General features: G+C 48.9%; 1 protein-coding gene across 1 annotated transcript in view; it reads left to right on the top strand.

Moving 5' to 3' along the window:
- The window catches only part of LOC106608176 (leucine-rich repeat and fibronectin type-III domain-containing protein 2-like), a 181,362-nt gene that overhangs the window by 143,899 nt on the left and 20,508 nt on the right, over positions 1-16,955 (top strand). Inside the window, exon 4 of the mRNA XM_014205961.2 lies at positions 10,756-12,152. Within this exon, the coding sequence (XP_014061436.1) occupies positions 10,777-12,152 (1,376 nt within the window). The 5' untranslated portion in view covers positions 10,756-10,776. The remainder of the gene's footprint in view (positions 1-10,755; positions 12,153-16,955) is intronic.

The following is a 16,955-nucleotide window of genomic DNA, read 5'->3' as shown; positions in this document are numbered from 1 at the left end:
AGCCTGTCAATAACAGGCCCCAAAACCCTACTGCTGTAACCTGTCAACAACAGGCCCCAAAACCCTACTGCTGTAGTCTGTCAACAACAAGCCCCAAAACCCTACTGCTGTAGCCTGTCAACAACAAGCCCCAAAACCCTACTGATGTAGCCTGTCAACAACAGGCCCCAAAACCCTACTGATGTAACCTGTCAACAACAAGCCCCAAAACCCTACTGATGTAACCTGTCAACAACAAGCCCCAAAACCCTACTGCTGTGACCTGTCAACAACAGGCCCCAAAACCCTACTGCTGTAGTCTGTCAATAACAGGCCCCAAAACCCTACTGCTGTAACCTGTCAACAACAGGCCCCAAAACCCTACTGCTGTAGTCTGTCAACAACAAGCCCCAAAACCCTACTGCTGTAGCCTGTCAACAACAAGCCCCAAAACCCTACTGATGTAACCTGTCAACAACAGGCCCCAAAACCCTACTGATGTAGCCTGTCAACTACAGGCCCCAAAACCCTACTGCTGTAGTCTGTCAATAACAGGCCCCAAAACCCTACTGCAGTAGCCTGTCAATAACAGGCCCCAAAACCCTACTGCTGTAGTCTGTCAATAACAGGCCCCAAAACCCTACTGCTGTAGTCTGTCAATAACAGGCCCCAAAACCCTACTGCTGTAACCTGTCAACAACAGGCCCCAAAACCCTACTGCTGTAACCTGTCAACAACAGGCCCCAATACCCTACTGATGTAGCCTGTCAACAACAGGCCCCAAAACCCTACTGCTGTAGTCTGTCAATAACAGGCCGCAAAACCCTACTGCAGTAGCCTGTAAACAACAGGCCCCAAAACCCTACTGATGTAGCCTGTCAACAACAGGGCCCAAAACCCTACTGCTGTAACCTGTCAACAACAGGCCCCAAAACCCTACTGCTGGTAACCTGTCAACAACAGGCCCCAAAACCCTACTGCTGTAGTCTGTCAATAACAGGCCCCAAAACCCTACTGCAGTAGCCTGTAAACAACAGGCCCCCAAAACCCTACTGATGTAGCCTGTCAACAACAGGGCCCAAAACCCTACTGCTGTAGCCTGTCAACAACAAGCCCCAAAACCCTACTGCTGTAACCTGTCAACAACAGGCCCCAAAACCCTACTGCTGTAGCCTGTCAACAACAAGCCCCAAAACCCTACTGCTGTAACCTGTCAACAACAGGCCCCAAAACCCTACTGCTGTAGCCTGTCAACAACAAGCCCCAAAACCCTACTGATGTAACCTGTCAACAACAGGCCCCAAAACCCTACTGATGTAGCCTGTCAACAACAGGCCCCAAAACCCTACTGCTGTAGTCTGTCAATAACAGGCCCCAAAACCCTACTGATGTAACCTGTCAACAACAGGCCCCAAAACCCTACTGATATAACCTGTCAATAACAGGCCCCAAAACCCTACTGCTGTAACCTGTCAACAACAGGCCCCAAAACCCTACTGCTGTGTCAACAACAGGCCCCAAAACCCTACTGCTGTAGTCTGTCAATAACAGGCCCCAAAACCCTACGGCAGTAGCCTGTAAACAACAGGCCCCAAAACCCTACTGCAGTAGCCTGTCAACAACAAGCCCCAAAACCCTACTGATGTAGCCTGTCAACAACAGGGCCCAAAACCCTACTGCTGTAGCCTGTCAACAACAAGCCCCAAAACCCTACTGATGTAACCTGTCAACAACAAGCCCCAAAACCCTACTGCTGTAGCCTGTCAACAACAAGCCCCAAAACCCTACTGATGTAACCTGTCAACAACAGGCCCCAAAACCCTACTGATGTAGCCTGTCAACAACAGGCCCCGAAACCCTACTGCTGTAGTCTGTCAATAACAGGCCCCAAAACCCTACTGATGTAACCTGTCAACAACAGGCCCCAAAACCCTACTGCTGTGTCAACAACAGGCCCCAAAACCCTACTGCTGTAGTCTGTCAATAACAGGCCCCAAAACCCTACGGCAGTAGCCTGTAAACAGCAGGCCCCAAAACCCTACTGATGTAACACTTCAACAACAAGCCCCAAAACCCTACTGCTGTAGCCTGTCAACAACAGGCCCCAAAACCCTACTGATGTAGCCTGTCAACAACAGGCCCCAAAACCCTACTGATGTAACCTGTCAACAACAAGCCCCAAAACCCTACTGATGTAACCTGTCAACAACAAGCCCCAAAACCCTACTGCTGTGACCTGTCAACAACAGGCCCCAAAACCCTACTGCTGTAGTCTGTCAATAACAGGCCCCAAAACCCTACTGCTGTAACCTGTCAACAACAGGCCCCAAAACCCTACTGCTGTAGTCTGTCAACAACAAGCCCCAAAACCCTACTGCTGTAGCCTGTCAACAACAAGCCCCAAAACCCTACTGATGTAACCTGTCAACAACAGGCCCCAAAACCCTACTGATGTAGCCTGTCAACTACAGGCCCCAAAACCCTACTGCTGTAGTCTGTCAATAACAGGCCCCAAAACCCTACTGCAGTAGCCTGTCAATAACAGGCCCCAAAACCCTACTGCTGTAGTCTGTCAATAACAGGCCCCAAAACCCTACTGCTGTAGTCTGTCAATAACAGGCCCCAAAACCCTACTGCTGTAACCTGTCAACAACAGGCCCCAAAACCCTACTGCTGTAACCTGTCAACAACAGGCCCCAATACCCTACTGATGTAGCCTGTCAACAACAGGCCCCAAAACCCTACTGCTGTAGTCTGTCAATAACAGGCCCCAAAACCCTACTGCAGTAGCCTGTAAACAACAGGCCCCAAAACCCTACTGATGTAGCCTGTCAACAACAGGGCCCAAAACCCTACTGCTGTAACCTGTCAACAACAGGCCCCAAAACCCTACTGCTGGTAACCTGTCAACAACAGGCCCCAAAACCCTACTGCTGTAGTCTGTCAATAACAGGCCCCAAAACCCTACTGCAGTAGCCTGTAAACAACAGGCCCCAAAACCCTACTGATGTAGCCTGTCAACAACAGGGCCCAAAACCCTACTGCTGTAGCCTGTCAACAACAAGCCCCAAAACCCTACTGATGTAACCTGTCAACAACAAGCCCCAAAACCCTACTGCTGTAGCCTGTCAACAACAAGCCCCAAAACCCTACTGCTGTAACCTGTCAACAACAGGCCCCAAAACCCTACTGCTGTAGCCTGTCAACAACAAGCCCCAAAACCCTACTGATGTAACCTGTCAACAACAGGCCTCAAAACCCTACTGATGTAGCCTGTCAACAACAGGCCCCAAAACCCTACTGCTGTATTCTGTCAATAACAGGCCCCAAAACCCTACTGATGTAACCTGTCAACAACAGGCCCCAAAACCCTACTGATATAACCTGTCAATAACAGGCCCCAAAACCCTACTGCTGTAACCTGTCAACAACAGGCCCCAAAACCCTACTAATGTAACCTGTCAATAACGGGCCCCAAAACCCTACTGCTGTAGTCTGTCAATAACAGGCCCCAAAACCCTACTGCAGTAGCCTGTCAATAACAGGCCCCAAAACCCTACTGCTGTAACCTGTCAACAACAGGCCCCAAAACCCTACTGCTGTAGTCTGTCAACAACAAGCCCCAAAACCCTACTGCTGTAGCCTGTCAACAACAAGCCCCAAAACCCTACTGATGTAACCTGTCAACAACAGGCCCCAAAACCCTACTGATGTAGCCTGTCAACAACAGGCCCCAAAACCCTACTGCTGTAGTCTGTCAATAACAGGCCCCAAAACCCTACTGCAGTAGTCTGTCAATAACAGGCCCCAAAACCCTACTGCTGTAGTCTGTCAATAACAGGCCCCAAAACCCTACTGCTGTAGTCTGTCAATAACAGGCCCCAAAACCCTACTGCTGTAACCTGTCAACAACAGGCCCCAAAACCCTACTGCTGTAACCTGTCAACAACAGGGCCCAAAACCCTACTGCTGTAGCCTGTCAACAACAAGCCCCAAAACCCTACTGATGTAACCTGTCAACAACAAGCCCCAAAACCCTACTGATGTAGCCTGTCAACAACAGGCCCCAAAACCCTACTGCTGGTAACCTGTCAACAACAGGCCCCAAAACCCTACTGCTGTAGTCTGTCAATAACAGGCCCCAAAACCCTACTGCAGTAGCCTGTAAACAACAGGCCCCAAAACCCTACTGATGTAGCCTGTCAACAACAGGGCCCAAAACCCTACTGCTGTAGCCTGTCAACAACAAGCCCCAAAACCCTACTGATGTAACCTGTCAACAACAAGCCCCAAAACCCTACTGCTGTAGCCTGTCAACAACAAGCCCCAAAACCCTACTGCTGTAACCTGTCAACAACAGGCCCCAAAACCCTACTGCTGTAGCCTGTCAACAACAAGCCCCAAAACCCTACTGATGTAACCTGTCAACAACAGGCCCCAAAAACCCTACTGATGTAGCCTGTCAACAACAGGCCGCAAAACCCTACTGCTGTAGTCTGTCAATAACAGGCCCCAAAACCCTACTGATGTAACCTGTCAACAACAGGCCCCAAAACCCTACTGATTTAACCTGTCAATAACAGGCCCCAAAACCCTACTGCTGTAACCTGTCAACAACAGGCCCCAAAACCCTACTGCTGTAGTCTGTCAATAACAGGCCCCAAAACCCTACTGCAGTAGCCTGTCAATAACAGGCCCCAAAACCCTACTGCTGTAGTCTGTCAATAACAGGCCCCAAAACCCTACTGCTGTAGTCTGTCAATAACAGGCCCCAAAACCCTACTGCTGTAACCTGTCAACAACAGGCCCCAAAACCCTACTGCTGTAACCTGTCAACAACAGGCCCCAATACCCTACTGATGTAGCCTGTCAACAACAGGCCCCAAAACCCTACTGCTGTAGTCTGTCAATAACAGGCCCCAAAACCCTACTGCAGTAGCCTGTAAACAACAGGCCCCAAAACCCTACTGATGTAGCCTGTCAACAACAGGGCCCCAAAACCCTACTGCTGTAACCTGTCAACAACAGGCCCCAAAACCCTACTGCTGGTAACCTGTCAACAACAGGCCCCAAAACCCTACTGCTGTAGTCTGTCAATAACAGGCCCCAAAACCCTACTGCAGTAGCCTGTAAACAACAGGCCCCAAAACCCTACTGATGTAGCCTGTCAACAACAGGGCCCAAAACCCTACTGCTGTAGCCTGTCAACAACAAGCCCCAAAACCCTACTGATGTAACCTGTCAACAACAAGCCCCAAAACCCTACTGCTGTAGCCTGTCAACAACAAGCCCCAAAACCCTACTGCTGTAACCTGTCAACAACAGGCCCCAAAACCCTACTGCTGTAGCCTGTCAACAACAAGCCCCAAAACCCTACTGATGTAACCTGTCAACAACAGGCCTCAAAACCCTACTGATGTAGCCTGTCAACAACAGGCCCCAAAACCCTACTGCTGTAGTCTGTCAATAACAGGCCCCAAAACCCTACTGATGTAACCTGTCAACAACAGGCCCCAAAACCCTACTGATATAACCTGTCAATAACAGGCCCCAAAACCCTACTGCTGTAGCCTGTCAACAACAAGCCCCAAAACCCTACTGATGTAACCTGTCAACAACAGGCCCCAAAACCCTACTGATGTAGCCTGTCAACAACAGGCCCCAAAACCCTACTGCTGTAGTCTGTCAATAACAGGCCCCAAAACCCTACTGATGTAACCTGTCAACAACAGGCCCCAAAACCCTACTGATATAACCTGTCAATAACAGGCCCCAAAACCCTACTGATGTAACCTGTCAACAACAAGCCCCAAAACCCTACTGCTGTGACCTGTCAACAACAGGCCCCAAAACCCTACTGCTGTAGTCTGTCAATAACAGGCCCCAAAACCCTACTGCTGTAACCTGTCAACAACAGGCCCCAAAACCCTACTGCTGTAGTCTGTCAACAACAAGCCCCAAAACCCTACTGCTGTAGCCTGTCAACAACAGGCCCCAAAACCCTACTGATGTAACCTGTCAACAACAGGCCCCAAAACCCTACTGATGTAGCCTGTCAACTACAGGCCCCAAAACCCTACTGCTGTAGTCTGTCAATAACAGGCCCCAAAACCCTACTGCAGTAGCCTGTCAATAACAGGCCCCAAAACCCTACTGCTGTAGTCTGTCAATAACAGGCCCCAAAACCCTACTGCTGTAGTCTGTCAATAACAGGCCCCAAAACCCTACTGCTGTAACCTGTCAACAACAGGCCCCAAAACCCTACTGCTGTAACCTGTCAACAACAGGCCCCAATACCCTACTGATGTAGCCTGTCAACAACAGGCCCCAAAACCCTACTGCTGTAGTCTGTCAATAACAGGCCCCAAAACCCTACTGCAGTAGCCTGTAAACAACAGGCCCCAAAACCCTACTGATGTAGCCTGTCAACAACAGGGCCCAAAACCCTACTGCTGTAACCTGTCAACAACAGGCCCCAAAACCCTACTGCTGGTAACCTGTCAACAACAGGCCCCAAAACCCTACTGCTGTAGTCTGTCAATAACAGGCCCCAAAACCCTACTGCAGTAGCCTGTAAACAACAGGCCCCAAAACCCTACTGATGTAGCCTGTCAACAACAGGGCCCAAAACCCTACTGCTGTAGCCTGTCAACAACAAGCCCCAAAACCCTACTGATGTAACCTGTCAACAACAAGCCCCAAAACCCTACTGCTGTAGCCTGTCAACAACAAGCCCCAAAACCCTACTGCTGTAACCTGTCAACAACAGGCCCCAAAACCCTACTGCTGTAGCCTGTCAACAACAGGCCCCAAAACCCTACTGATGTAACCTGTCAACAACAGGCCCCAAAAACCCTACTGATGTAGCCTGTCAACAACAGGCCCCAAAACCCTACTGCTGTAGTCTGTCAATAACAGGCCCCAAAACCCTACTGATGTAACCTGTCAACAACAGGCCCCAAAACCCTACTGATATAACCTGTCAATAACAGGCCCCAAAACCCTACTGCTGTAACCTGTCAACAACAGGCCCCAAAACCCTACTAATGTAACCTGTCAATAACGGGCCCCAAAACCCTACTGCTGTGGTCTGTCAATAACAGGCCCCAAAACCCTACTGCAGTAGCCTGTCAATAACAGGCCCCAAAACCCTACTGCTGTAACCTGTCAACAACAGGCCCCAAAACCCTACTGCTGTAGTCTGTCAACAACAAGCCCCAAAACCCTACTGCTGTAGCCTGTCAACAACAAGCCCCAAAACCCTACTGATGTAACCTGTCAACAACAGGCCCCAAAACCCTACTGATGTAGCCTGTCAACTACAGGCCCCAAAACCCTACTGCTGTAGTCTGTCAATAACAGGCCCCAAAACCCTACTGCAGTAGTCTGTCAATAACAGGCCCCAAAACCCTACTGCTGTAGTCTGTCAATAACAGGCCCCAAAACCCTACTGCAGTAGCCTGTCAATAACAGGCCCCAAAACCCTACTGCTGTAGTCTGTCAATAACAGGCCCCAAAACCCTACTGCTGTAGTCTGTCAATAACAGGCCCCAAAACCCTACTGCTGTAACCTGTCAACAACAGGCCCCAAAACCCTACTGCTGTAACCTGTCAACAACAGGCCCCAATACCCTACTGATGTAGCCTGTCAACAACAGGCCCCAAAACCCTACTGCTGTAGTCTGTCAATAACAGGCCCCAAAACCCTACTGCAGTAGCCTGTAAACAACAGGCCCCAAAACCCTACTGATGTAGCCTGTCAACAACAGGGCCCAAAACCCTACTGCTGTAACCTGTCAACAACAGGCCCCAAAACCCTACTGCTGGTAACCTGTCAACAACAGGCCCCAAAACCCTACTGCTGTAGTCTGTCAATAACAGGCCCCAAAACCCTACTGCAGTAGCCTGTAAACAACAGGCCCCAAAACCCTACTGATGTAGCCTGTCAACAACAGGGCCCAAAACCCTACTGCTGTAGCCTGTCAACAACAAGCCCCAAAACCCTACTGATGTAACCTGTCAACAACAAGCCCCAAAACCCTACTGCTGTAGCCTGTCAACAACAAGCCCCAAAACCCTACTGCTGTAACCTGTCAACAACAGGCCCCAAAACCCTACTGCTGTAGCCTGTCAACAACAAGCCCCAAAACCCTACTGATGTAACCTGTCAACAACAGGCCCCAAAACCCTACTGATGTAGCCTGTCAACAACAGGCCCCAAAACCCTACTGCTGTAGTCTGTCAATAACAGGCCCCAAAACCCTACTGATGTAACCTGTCAACAACAGGCCCCAAAACCCTACTGATATAACCTGTCAATAACAGGCCCCAAAACCCTACTGCTGTAACCTGTCAACAACAGGCCCCAAAACCCTACTAATGTAACCTGTCAATAACGGGCCCCAAAACCCTACTGCTGTAGTCTGTCAATAACAGGCCCCAAAACCCTACTGCAGTAGCCTGTCAATAACAGGCCCCAAAACCCTACTGCTGTAACCTGTCAACAACAGGCCCCAAAACCCTACTGCTGTAGTCTGTCAACAACAAGCCCCAAAACCCTACTGCTGTAGCCTGTCAACAACAAGCCCCAAAACCCTACTGATGTAACCTGTCAACAACAGGCCCCAAAACCCTACTGATGTAGCCTGTCAACTACAGGCCCCAAAACCCTACTGCTGTAGTCTGTCAATAACAGGCCCCAAAACCCTACTGCAGTAGTCTGTCAATAACAGGCCCCAAAACCCTACTGCTGTAGTCTGTCAATAACAGGCCCCAAAACCCTACTGCTGTAGTCTGTCAATAACAGGCCCCAAAACCCTACTGCTGTAACCTGTCAACAACAGGCCCCAAAACCCTACTGCTGTAACCTGTCAACAACAGGGCCCAAAACCCTACTGCTGTAGCCTGTCAACAACAAGCCCCAAAACCCTACTGATGTAACCTGTCAACAACAAGCCCCAAAACCCTACTGATGTAGCCTGTCAACAACAGGCCCCAAAACCCTACTGCTGGTAACCTGTCAACAACAGGCCCCAAAACCCTACTGCTGTAGTCTGTCAATAACAGGCCCCAAAACCCTACTGCAGTAGCCTGTAAACAACAGGCCCCAAAACCCTACTGATGTAGCCTGTCAACAACAGGGCCCAAAACCCTACTGCTGTAGCCTGTCAACAACAGGCCCCAAAACCCTACTGATGTAACCTGTCAACAACAAGCCCCAAAACCCTACTGCTGTAGCCTGTCAACAACAAGCCCCAAAACCCTACTGCTGTAGCCTGTCAACAACAGGCCCCAAAACCCTACTGCTGTAGCCTGTCAACAACAAGCCCCAAAACCCTACTGATGTAACCTGTCAACAACAGGCCCCAAAACCCTACTGATGTAGCCTGTCAACAACAGGCCGCAAAACCCTACTGCTGTAGTCTGTCAATAACAGGCCCCAAAACCCTACTGATGTAACCTGTCAACAACAGGCCCCAAAACCCTACTGATTTAACCTGTCAATAACAGGCCCCAAAACCCTACTGCTGTAACCTGTCAACAACAGGCCCCAAAACCCTACTGCTGTGTCAACAACAGGCCCCAAAACCCTACTGCTGTAGTCTGTCAATAACAGGCCCCAAAACCCTACGGCAGTAGCCTGTAAACAACAGGCCCCAAAACCCTACTGATGTAACCTGTCAACAACAAGCCCCAAAACCCTACTGCTGTAGCCTGTCAACAACAGGCCCCAAAACCCTACTGATGTAGCCTGTCAACAACAGGCCCCAAAACCCTACTGATGTAACCTGTCAACAACAAGCCCCAAAACCCTACTGATGTAACCTGTCAACAACAAGCCCCAAAACCCTACTGCTGTGACCTGTCAACAACAGGCCCCAAAACCCTACTGCTGTAGTCTGTCAATAACAGGCCCCAAAACCCTACTGCTGTAACCTGTCAACAACAGGCCCCAAAACCCTACTGCTGTAACCTGTCAACAACAAGCCCCAAAACCCTACTGCTGTAGTCTGTCAATAACAGGCCCCAAAATCCTACTGATGTAACCTGTCAACAACAGGGCCCCAAAACCCTACTGATGTAACCTGTCAACAACAGGCCCCAAAACACTACTGATGTAACCTTTCAACAACAGGCCCCAAAACCCTACTGCTGTAGCCTGTCAATAACAGGCCCCAAAACCCTACTGCTGTAGCCTGTCAACAACAGGCCCCAGAACCCTACTGATTTAGCCTGTCAACAACAGGCCCCAAAACCCTACTGCTGTGTCAACAACAGGCCCCAAAACCCTACTGCTGTAGCCTGTCAACAACAAGCCCCAAAACCCTACAGCTGTAACCTGTCATCAACAGGCCTCAAAGCCCTACTGCTGTAGCCTGTCAACAACAAGCCCCAAAACCCTACAGATGTAGCCTGTCAAAAACAGGCCCCAACACCCTACTGCTCTAGGCAGAGATCCTCACAGATAGTTTACATGAGATCATGATTGTCTGCCACAGTGAAAGGAGAAGTAGACTGCGTACTATGGAAGAACTAATCATGTATTTCTTTCTCTCTCTCTTCTCTCTCTCTCTCTCTCTCTCTCTCTCTCTCTCTGTCCCTCCACCTCTCTCTCTCCCTCCACCTCTCTCTCTCTTCTCCTATTTTCTATTCTCTTCTCTCTCTCTCTCTCTCCCTCTCTCTCTCTCTCCCTCCACCTCTCTCTCTCTTCTCCTATTTTCTATTCTCTTCTCTCTCTCTCTGTCTCTATCTCTTCCTCTCTCTCTCTCTCTGTAGGTTCCTTTGTGTGACTCTACCATGGACCACATCCTCTGTTGCCTGCTGGTCCTGGGAACCGCAGTGTTGATGGCCCACGCATGCCCAAAGTACTGTGTGTGCCAGAACCTGTCCGAGTCCCTGGGGACCCTGTGTCCCTCCAAAGGCTTGCTCTTCGTCCCACTGGACATCGACCGGCGCACTGTGGAGCTCCGGCTGGGCGGAAACTACATCCTCCGCATCACCCAGCAGGACTTTGCCAACATGACCGACCTGGTGGACCTTACGCTTAGCCGCAACACCATCAGCTACATCCAGCCCTTCTCCTTCAGCGACCTGGAGACCCTGCGCTCCTTACACCTGGACAACAACCGCCTCATAGAGCTGGGTCCCGATGATCTCCGGGGCCTGGTCAATCTACAGCACCTCATCCTTAACAACAACCAGCTGGGGCGCATCTCAGACCGGGCCTTGGAAGACCTGGCACCCTCCCTAGAGGATCTGGATCTGTCTTACAACAACCTGAGGAGCCTGCCCTGGGACTCAGTCAAGCTGATGGTCTCTCTCCACCAGTTGAGTCTTGACCATAACCTCCTGGACTTCATCCCTGAGGGGACCTTTACTGATCTAGAGAGACTGGCTCGCCTGGATCTCACCTCCAACCGACTGCAGAAGCTGCCCCCAGACCCCATCTTTGCCAGGGCCCAGGACTCAGTGATGATGACCACTCCCTACGCCCCCCAGCTGTCCCTTGGCATCGGTGGAAACCCCCTGCATTGTAACTGTGAGGTGCTGTGGCTGCGGCGGCTGGATAGGGACGATGATCAGGAGACATGCGCTTCCCCTTCCAACCTGAAGGGGCGCTACTTCTGGTATGTGAGGGAGGAGGAGTTTGTGTGTGAGCCACCCCTCATCACTCAGCACACCCACAGGATGCTGGTGCTGGAGGGCCAGATGGCCAGCCTGAGGTGCGAGGCCATTGGAGACCCCACCCCCACCATCCACTGGATGGCCCCCGACGACCGTGTCCTTGGCAACTCGTCCAGAACCGTCGTCTACGGCAACGGCACACTGGAGATTCTCATCACCACCTCCAAGGACTACGGTACCTTCACCTGCATCGCGGCCAACGTGGCTGGGGAGTCCACCGCCTCAGTGGATCTGTCAATCATCCAGCTGCCCCACCTCAGCAACGGCACCGGTCAGGCCTCACAGCCCAAGTCCCGCCTCTCGGACATCACCGGCACCACCAGGATAAGCAAGGGGGTTCCAAAGACCCCCCTGGAGAAAGTGGTCACTGTGTCAGAGGTGACGGCCATTTCAGCCTTGGTTAAGTGGACCGTCAGCAAGGCAGCGCCCAAGGTAAAGATGTACCAGCTCCAGTACAACTGTTCCGATGATGAAGTCCTCATCTACAGGTAACAAACCTTCATTTTCAGAGAAGTAGGAACATCGATAGCTTTGATCTATGAGGAAACAAAAGATGGAGGAGGCGCTCAATACAAGTGTTGTTTTAAGACTCCAGTCGACTTGTTTTGTTTACCTAAAGATAATGTCTCTCAGCTTTCACAAAAGATGAATGATGAAGATGAATTGTGCAAACAGTAAATCATGCTGTTTACTCTGAACAAAATACACAGTATCAATAACACTGCCATGTGTACAGAACCAGCAGCTTTCATACCCAGTTTTCCATAACAATATAGCCTACAATGGTGTTGTTAATCCTAAGTGATCCATCCATCATCCATTGTTTCTGTCTGTCCGTTGAATTGTTGGACAGCGAGACAACTCACTCTTCACTTTCCACAGACTTTTTTATCATCTGACGTTTCGGTCGCTAAGCATCAGCTCCATTATGCTAAGTAGGCCATAAATAAGGGAATTTCATTCCTAAGCTTAATGGATGGATATTCTGTCAATCCACTACAGCAGCTATTTGATGAGGCTGAAAGTGTATTACAGGAAGCTGATATATAGTATATTAGCACATCTCCAAACGACTGTGAAACCAGTTGGAAAGGAAATCCAATTATTTCATGCCATTTAAATTAGTTACTCTGTTAAAACCTAGAGAAAGGCAGATCATTTCAGCCATAGACTTCGAGAGTTGTACTGTAACACTTTAGTGACATATAGGTCTATATCTCATCAGACAGTATTTATTTCTGCTTATCATTACCACTACACTTGGCTATGATTGCTTTACAGTTTATTATATAAAAAATTTTTTCAAAGGGATTGGAATGTAAATGAACTCTAACTCGTACTATACCTGCCATGAAAATAATGATATGTAGTCCTATAGTCAGTGTAGAGCTTTGTTATCGCATACAGTATGACTCTCCATTAGAACAACCAGTCCTTCTTCCTCTTCAAAACAAATCTGTAGAAAATCCTAAGTGTTTTCTCTTTTCTCTGACAAATCTGATTCACCAGGCGATAAAAGACGCTGGGCTCGGAGAACAATATAATAGTATATTTATTTACCCTATGGTTAGAGCAAGATCGAATATATACCCAGAATACGTTAAGCACATTATCTTCATCCATCAGGATTGTATAAGCAGCAATAGAAGCCAAAGAAGGTGCTATACGTGGACATAGTAATGGAAGTTATGTGTCAGACACGGACTTTCAGTAATATTTCAGTTCAATTGCAATGAGTCCCTCAGAGCAATCCTTTACCATGTAATGGTTTGATTGTACCATCCCATGTGATTTAATGCCTATGCTTCTGCTCGGCTTGACAATGTGTTTCAGAAATGATAGCAAGGTCCTGGGGCCACTATTTTTGGCTGTTAGCTGGAGTCACGGAGAGTGGGGGTGGATCCACGCTTCATACCTCTTGCATCACAGAGAAACGTGTTAGCTTTGGTATTTGGTGTTTTATTAGGATCCCCATTAGCTTTTGCGAAAACAGCAGCTACTCTTGCTGGGTCCACACAAAGCATGAAATATGACATAGTGCAGAACATTAATAGACAAGAACAGCTCATGCACAGAACTACATGAATTTAAAAACGGCACACATAGCCTACATATCAATACATACACACAGTATCTACGTCAAATAGGGGAGAGGCGCTGTGCCGTGAGGTGTTGCTTTATCGTTTTTTTTAAAACCAGGTTTGCTATTTATTTGAGCAATATATACATGTATAGTTCCATGCAATAATTTCTCTATGTAATACTGTAAGCTTTCTTGAATTTTTTCTGGATTTGGGGACTGTGAAAAGACCCCTGGTGACATGTCTGGTGGTGTAAGAGTGTGTGTCAGAGCTGTGTGTAAGTTAACTATGTAAACAATTGGACATTTTTAACACATTCATGTTTTTTGTAAAAGAAGAAGTGATGCAGTCAGTCTCTCCTCAACTCTTAACCAAGAGAGACTGGCATGCATAATACTTATATTAGCCCTCTGATTACAATTAAGAGGAAGACGTGCTGCTCTGTTTTGGGCCAGCTGCAGCTTAACTTGGTATTATTTTCAGCAGTTGACCACATGACTGGACAATAATCAAGACAAGACAAAACTAGAGCCTGCAGGACTTTCTTGAGTGTGGTGTCCGAAAAGCAGAGCATCTCTTTATTATGGACAGGCCTCCCCCAATCTTTACAACCATTTAATATACACTGCTCAAAAAAAATAAAGGGAACACTTAAACAACACAATGTAACTCCAAGTCAATCACACTTCTGTGAAATCAAACTGTCCACTTAGGAAGCAACACTGATTGACAATAAATTTCACATGCTGTTGTGCAAATGGAATAGACAACAGGTAGAAATTATAGGCAATAAGCAAGACACCCCCAATAAAGGAGTGGTTCTGCAGGTGGAGACCACAGACCACTTCTCAGTTCCTATGCTTCCTGGCTGATGTTTTGGTCACTTTTGAATGCTGGCGGTGCTTTCACTCTAGTGGTAGCTGAGACGGAGTCTACAACCCACACAAGTGGCTCAGGTAGTGCAGCTCATCCAGGATGGCACATCAATGCGAGCTGTGGCAAGAAGGTTTGCTGTGTCTGTCAGCGTAGTGTCCAGAGCATGGAGGCGCTACCAGGAGACAGGCCAGTACATCAGGAGACGTGGAGGAGGCCGTAGGAGGGCAACAACCCAGCAGCAGGACCGCTACCTCCGCCTTTGTGCAAGGAGGAGCAGGAGGAGCACTGCCAGAGCCCTGCAAAATGACGTGCTCTTTACATATGAAGCAGGTTCACACTGATCCTCCAACATGACTAAATGACCGGTTTGGCGGTGGGTCAGTCATGGTGTGGGGTGGCATTTCTTTGGGGGGCTGCACAGACCTCCATGTGCTCGCCAGAGGTAGCCTGACTGCCATTAGGTACCGAGATGAGATCCTCAGACCCCTTATGAGACCATATGCTGGTGCGGTTGGCCCTGGGTTCCTCCTAATGCAAGACAATGCTAGACCTCATGTGGCTGGAGTGTGTCAGCAGTTCCTGCAAGATGGACTGGCCCGCCCATTCCCCAGACCTGAATCCAATTGAGCACATCTGGGACATCATGTCTCGCTCCATCCACCAACGCCACGTTGCACTACAGACTGTCCAGGAGTTGGCGGATGCTTTAGTCCAGGTCTGGGAGGAGATCCCTCAGGAGACCATCCGCCACCTTATCAGGAGCATGCCCAGGCGTTGTAGGGAGGTCATACAGGCACGTGGAGGCCACACACACTACTGAGCCTCATTTTGACTTGTTTTAAGGACATTACATCAAAGTTGTATCAGCCTGTAGTGTGGTTTTCCACTTTAATTTTGAGTATGACTCCAAATCCAGGACTCCATGGGTTGATAAATTGGATATCCATTGATTATTTTTGTGTGATTTTGTTGTCAGCACATTCAACTATGTAAAGAAAAAAGTATTTAATAAGATTGTTTCTTTCATTCAGATCTAGAATGTGTTGTTTAAGTGTTCCCTTTATTTTTTTGAGCAGTGTATATGTTTTGACCATGACAATTTATATTCTAAGGTAACACCAAGTAGTTTAGTCTCCTCAACTTCTTCAACAGCCACACCATTCATTACCAGATTCAGCTGAGGTCTAGAACTTAGGGAATGATTTGTACCAAAATACAATGCTCTTAGTTTTAGATATGTTCAGGCCCAGTTTATTACTTGCCACGTCTGCTCCCGCTCTTCCCTTCCTCTGGCGCTTGAGGGCGCCAGATTACCCTGCATCACACTCTCCTGCCATCCATCATGCACACCTGCCTTCCCTCGTCACTTGCATTCAGCGTTATTGGACTCACCTGGACTCACTTATCTCCTGTTCATTTCCTCCCCTATATTTGTCAGTTCCCTAGCTGTAACGGATCTTCTTAGAGAAGTGGAGGAGTCAGGCGCAGGACACAGGGATGAAGGTAAACCAAAACGTGTTTACTAAAATTATTAAATCCATCTTCTCTTAAAAATACATAGTCTGGAGAACACACCTCCAACTACACTAAACAGATAAACAATCACCGACAAGACAAACAGGAAATGCAGAGGTTTAAATAATGAACATAATTAGGGAAACTCAAAACAGGTGTACACAATAAAGACAAAACCAAACGAACAGTGAAACATCGATCGGTGGCAACTAGTAAGCCGGTGACGTCGACCGCCGAACGCCGCCCGAACAAGGAGAGGGGTCGACTTCGGTGGGAGTCGTGACAGTACCCCCCCCTGACGCGCGGCTCCAGCAGCACGCCGACACCGGCCTCGGGGACGACCCGGAGGACGGGGAGCAGGGCGATCCGGACGGAAGCGATGAAAATCCTGGATTAACGATGGATCCAGGATGTCTTCCGCCGGTACCCAGCTTCGCTCCTCCGGGCCATACCCCTCCCACTCCACGAGGTACTGAAGGCCCCCCGCCCGACGTCTGGAGTCCATAATGGCTCGTACGGTATATGCCGGGGCCCCCTCGATGTCCAGAGGGGGCGGAGGAACCTCCCGTACCTCCGACTGCTGGAGCGGACCAGTTACCACCGGCCTGAGGAGAGACACATGGAACGAGGGGTTAATATGATAATCATGGGGAAGTTATAACCTCTTACATCTAGACGTTCCGCTAGCGGAACACCTGCTCCAATATCCAATGATAGGCGTGGCGCGAATTACAAATTCCTCAAAAATACAAAAACTTCAATTTTTCAAACATATAACTATTTCACAGCATTTTAAAGACAAGACTCTCCTTTATCTAA

This window comes from Salmo salar, chromosome ssa06 (assembly GCF_905237065.1).
Source record: "Salmo salar chromosome ssa06, Ssal_v3.1, whole genome shotgun sequence".
In the NCBI taxonomy this organism is placed as follows: Eukaryota; Metazoa; Chordata; class Actinopteri; order Salmoniformes; family Salmonidae; genus Salmo; species Salmo salar.
Note: the sequence above shows the minus strand (reverse complement) of the source record. Positions and strands in the feature narration are given on the sequence as shown.